Consider the following 6,000-nt stretch of genomic DNA (forward strand, 5'->3'; position numbering starts at 1 on the left):
GCTTCACTCTGTCCTTAGTACCTATAACAGTCCAGAATGATAAGAGGTGTTCAATAAATACATATGGAAGGAATAAACACATAAATTCAAGATGGTCTATTCCACAGGAATGCTCCAGAAGTCCTATCTCTTGGAAGTCTTATACAGTGGCCTACCACTGTGGGGATTTACTTGAGAAGTAATCAGACACAGGAGCCAAAGAACCAATGTTGCCTTTTCCACTCTCATTTGATGTGTCAGTGAAGATTCCTCTAACCTCCATTCCTTAACCACTTATGCTTAACATGTTTTGTTTTTACATAATAAGTACTTAGAGAGTAAGAACTGTATCTTTTAGATTAATTTTACAACCAGGTGCACAATAGTACTTTGTTTCCACAATTTTGTTCAAAATGAAGCTTTTGATTCTCCTTTACATGATTGAACCACAATCATATAAAATCAAATGTAAGAGTCATTTTGCAATCGAATTTTCATATCCCTTCAAAAATCTGTTAGCTCATAAAAACAACAGGGTGGATGCTGGGTAGATTCTCCATTCCATTTTATTTTATCTTTTTTTCATTTGTAAAGGTTTTATTTTTAAGCAATCTCTACACCCAACATGGGGCTTGAATTCACACTCCCAAGATCAAGAGTCCCACGCTCCACTGACTGAGCCAGCCAGGCACCCCTCTCCGTTCCATTTTAAACAGTAAGTTAACAGATGTTTCTTGGTGACCATAAAGCCATATTGTAACAGTACTGAGTCAAGACTAAATTTAACAGGCTGAATGGAAAGCCCATCAAGTGGTCTTGGGCAAGGTAGCCTCATGAGTCAGGTCTATAGGGTTCTGATGAAACAGAGTTTGTCAACACACTTCTCTAATCTCATGGTATTCTCCACCCCACTCTTCATCATCATTATAGCCACCATGCAGTGAGTGGCTCCTATGTTCCAGGCACTCTACAAGGTGTTTTACACTAAATCTCATTCAACATCTCAACAGCCCTACTAAGTAGGCATTATTTTTAACTCCATTGTACAACTGAGACACAGGGAGGTTTAGCAAATTGCCCAAGAGTTAAAATTTAGAGATCTGAAAGTTGTCTCCAGAGCCTGTGCTCTTAACCAAAGCACAACACCTTCTATAATCTTCACCAAATTCATGTTCCTTACTTTACAGTTAGGATCCTTACCAGTTTACCTTAGCTCCATCTATTCCAGTGATCTGCTTAAAACACGCAATCCCAGTCCTGGATCTCAAATCTTCTTAACCCATACCTACTTCTGGGCACAACCTTGTCTACTCTGCCCACCTCAGCCAGAACTAATATCATTTCCATACTTTCAACCCTGGTAAATGCAGAATAGTCTGCCTTTTAGTCCCATATGCGACACTTGCTCGTGATGTGATATTTTCAAAGTCACCTGTGCTGTCTAAACTTAGTACTCTCATCAGAGACATAAATGAGATAATATTTAGTTCACAAAACTCTGCAAGGACTCAAATAATAATGTATTAGTTATCATAGTACAGTACCAGGAACTTGGAAATCTAGTGGTAATGTTATGTGCAAACATGCTGTAAACAGCTTTTTGCAGATGTATCTTTGGTTAGTTAAGTAATAATCTCAGATACATTTCTTGATGTGCAATTGTACATGAGAGTGCTGGTTTATCCCAACTTTGCCAACTATAAATGTTTTTCATCTTTGCCAACATAATGCATATTTTTGAATCAGGCTTCCTAAGGCATTCCCACTTCAAGATTGTAGAAATATTCTTCCATAATTTATGCTAAAATTTCTATGGGGTAAAGTTTTGTTTTCTTTTTGTTATTTGTGTATATTTTTTTTAATTTTTTTTCAACATTTTTTATTTATTTTTGGGACAGAGAGAGACAGAGCATGAACGGGGGAGGGGCAGAGAGAGAGGGAGACACAGAATCGGAAACAGGCTCCAGGCTCCAAGCCATCAGCCCAGAGCCTGATGCGGGGCTCGAACTCATGGACCGCGAGATCGTGACCTGGCTGAAGTCGGACGCTTAACCGACTGCGCCACCCAGGCGCCCCTATTTGTGTATATTTAAATCACACTACTTTTTTAAAGCACACTATTTTTTAATACCTCCTGGAATCTATTTTGAATCTGCCAGTATTGTAGTTAGGTTTTTAAAATTTTGTTTAAACTTTTTTTAAAGGCTTTATCTTAGAGCAGCTTTAGACTTAGAGCATAATTGAGATTAAGGTATGGAGATTTCCCAAATACCTTCTGCTCCCACACATGCATAGTCTCCCCCTGTTATCAATATCACTCATCAGAAGAGTACAATTTTTACTAAGGATAAATCTACATGGACACAATATAATCACTCCAAGTCCGTAGCGTGCCTTAGAGCTCACTCATGGAGTCATATATTCTGTGGGTTCGGACAAATACATAGTGACGTATATCTATTGCTGTATCACACAGAGTATTTTCACTATTCTAACAATCCTCAGTGCTCTATTCATCACCCCACCACCACCACCACCACATACAAACCCATTCCTCACAACCACAGGTCTTTTTGTTGCTTCCATAGTTATGCCTTTTCTAAAATGTCATGTAGTTGGAATCATACGGTATGTAGTCTTTACAGATTGGCCTTCTTTCACTTAGTATATACCTTGAAGTTTCCTCCATGTCTTTTCATGGCTTGAGAGCTCATTTCTTTTTAGCTCTGAATAATATTTCCTTGTCTGGATGTGCCACAATTTACTTATCCATTCACCTACTGAAGGAAGGTATTTTTTGTTCTAAATAAATAGCTCTACTTTGGTCTGAATTGCCATCTTTATCATATTCCCCACACCCTTAAGTGCCTGGTTTAATTTCTAGACTGTCTTCTGTTTTACTGGTCTGCCCATTTGCACACCAATACAAATGGGGCTAATTTCTGGATATTTTATGGAATGTTTGGATTGTTCTATTATCTTGTTATAAAGTTATATATCAATATACGAGAAAGGTACTGATGTTTGTGCTTTTTTAAACAGGATAACCTTCTGAACTCTATTGTTTCTAACAGTCTTTTATTGAGTTGAATTGATGCTTCTAACAGCATTTCTCAACAGCAGTTCCTCAGTTGTTGGGACTTGTTACTCAAAAAAAAAAAAAAAAAAACGTTTTGTTGCCAAAGAAGATCAGAAAACTATGATTAAACAAATCCATTAATATATTGTTGTGGCCTGTGAATCTACAAAAAGCTGGCAAAAAGCATTTCCATAAGTTATTTGACCATAAGTCCCTTTTGTCTCTCTTTCATAAAGGATCCCACAATACTAGGGTTCTGAAGACCACTAATTATTTTTTGTTCTCTGCAGCACAGGCACATATAACTCAAAAATGTCAAGTCAGTTAACACACTCAACTAACATACAGATCCCCAACTGATGTAAAATACTCCTGTTCATGCGTAGAACTATGATTTGTGCATTAATGGACAGCAATTCTAACATTCCTTTGGACCAGACTTCGTGTTTCTTTTTAAAAGGCAAAGATGCCTCACTATCAAGAACTACCCGGTGACATCAAAGATTTTACCTTCACAGCCAATGTCCAGGCTAAAAGAATGGAGCACAAAAAAATTCACACAGTATAATAAACTCCAGCACTTTCCATATCCTTTCCCCTGATCCATGGCTATGCTCACTGTTTATTCACCTAGCTTTTGTCACTCCAGGTCCTGTGTGGGAGGCCCAGATGGAGAACATTTATTACAGTCACCAGTGAAATTGGCAGACCGTGTCTCTTGCAGCCGCCACCACATCAGCTGTGCCTTTGTCTGTAGGTGGTAAATGGAAGGCAGTGCAACAGGGAACAAACTGTCCACTCCTACTGCCTGAGACCAAAGGAGCCCACACAAAGGCAAGAGAAAACTAAACCTAACTGAAAAATAAAAGAAAAAAAAATAAAACAAATAAACGGGAGACTACAATCATGGAAGCAACCAACATCAGTTTTGATAGTGTGGGGAAATTAACAAATTATGGTGGTACATTTATTGGATGGAAATATTCTAAATATATTCAAGATCTTGTTTCCATAAAAACTTCAGGATATAGGAAAAACTTACAATGTAATGTTAAATGGAAAAGGTGAGGGCCCAACTGTATGTAAAATTACATACATGTTAGAAGAAAGAATACTCTTTTCTTTATTCTCTATTTCTTCTCTATCTTATAAATATTTTACAATGAGTATATGTTCTTATTATGATCAGAGAAAATGTTTAATTTTTTTAGTAAAGAAAACATTTAATAGTCTTATTCTTCCATTTTTAAGTTTGGATGACAACTGTGAAAACCTAAAGCATACAATTCACATTAATGGCAATAAAGTCTTCAACAATGAATTGTATAAAATACCAAACTTCTTTAAAAAGTGCTACTATCCATAGCAAGCTTAGGTAGTGTTTTAAACTATATTTTAAATGAAGCCAGAAGAGTGTGACATGAATAAGTCTGTTTTTTATCTGCCACGGATTTCTACCTCCAATACTTTAACATGACAATGAGTACTGTATTTGGTACTTTTATTATTCTAAAAAGTAGGACTATAAGCAGTATAACCTTTTAAGCTATCTTGCTATTTCCTTTGTCTTTACATAAGAAGGGTGCATCTTTCCATGGCTACAATGTATTTAGTTTTTACGGTTGATTCAGTGGCTGTTTTAAGGACAACTGAGTCACAATAACTGAAAGATATGAAACAATGTATACAGGAAGGGCGACACCCAGAAATGAGAAGGAAAACATAAATTTTCTAACCAAAACACTCATAACTGAAAAAAATTACAAATGCACAGACAGAAGTAAAGCAATTTAAAAACGATTCTTGCTTTTCAAATAAAATGTTGTTCTATATGGCATCTGTATCTGCTTCCTTGGGCATCCACCTGCCGATACCTCCATCCATCCACAATATAAACAGTACTGCCTGCCATCTGCAGCTAGTAGGCATTGCCCTGTGGCCAAACCTATTTCTGACTTCAAGACAAACAAACGGTTTTGTAATAAATGAGTTTAAATGGATACTTTTAAAGCATGCAAAATTTATTGCATTGAAGCCTCTGTAACCCAAGTCCCATGCCTCCTCACACACACACAAATCTATGAACAGATAACTTAAAGAACTAAAAGAGCTCCCCTACCTTCTGTAATTAAAAACATCCCTAATTTATTTTGGAAAAAGAATCTTTCTGGCCTCGCTACCACTTCTTAGGAGAATATCTCATAAAGAAAAAATAACTCACTCATTTGCACCAAGCTGAATTTTCCATGTTCCAGTTCCTGCAAAGACAAATATTAGACCAGCAAAACTTACCAGGTTAGTCACACATGACTTTAGGCAGCTGTTTAAAACTGTACACTGTACCACAGAAATCCATATGCAGCCAAGACTCACAAAACTGACAAGTTTCGCACCAAGCCAGGAAATGTTCTTCATCACTTCACCAATGGCGACTTTCAGGCGACTGTTCTCATTTTCTCCATTTCACTACATCAGTTCTTTAAGTTTCAGTTGAAAGGGTGGCTGGTGGAGTTTGGGGTTTGTTTTTTTTTTTTTTGACATGTTAGAATATCTTTGCCTTATAAAATAATATTTACGTCTTTTGCTTTAGACCTTTGAATCGTAGACAGCTTGTAACATTCACAGAGCAGCTATTTCATAATTTCGTTTCCTTTTACTCTCATAAAGATCACCTGCTGTCTAAAGGTTAGAGCTTAGAAGTGCGCTTCGCAGGGGGAAGGAAACCACGTAGAAAACGCAAACTGCATTTCAGCAAGCGTGTGACACGTGCGCAGTCTGAAACCGGAACACTCGAGATCATCCACCCCTTCACTTCTCTGAGGTTGGTTCAGCTACGCAGGAAACTGGGTTTGGACCGTCTACGCTTTAGCAAACGGTGACACTATTATAATGAAGAATTATCAGAAAAATGGAATCAAACGATGCTACGGGGGGGGGGAACA

General features: G+C 37.4%; 1 protein-coding gene across 4 annotated transcripts in view; it reads right to left on the minus strand.

Annotated features, from left to right (window-relative positions):
- The window catches only part of ROS1 (ROS proto-oncogene 1, receptor tyrosine kinase), a 117,525-nt gene extending 111,765 nt beyond the window's left edge, over window positions 1-5,760 (minus strand). For 2 of the 4 annotated variants that reach the window (XM_030316228.1, XM_030316226.1), the window contains exon 1: window positions 5,351-5,760. In XM_030316228.1, the coding sequence (XP_030172088.1) occupies window positions 5,351-5,473 (123 nt within the window). In that variant the 5' untranslated portion in view covers window positions 5,474-5,760. Of the gene's footprint in view, window positions 1-5,279; window positions 5,317-5,350 lie in introns of all 4 variants that reach the window. The other 2 variants (XM_030316230.1, XM_030316229.1) reach the window with 2 other exon arrangements.
- Window positions 5,761-6,000: the final 240 nt, after the last annotated feature.

The sequence above is a fragment of the Lynx canadensis genome, chromosome B2 (assembly GCF_007474595.2).
Source record: "Lynx canadensis isolate LIC74 chromosome B2, mLynCan4.pri.v2, whole genome shotgun sequence".
Lineage (NCBI taxonomy): Eukaryota > Metazoa > Chordata > Mammalia > Carnivora > Felidae > Lynx > Lynx canadensis.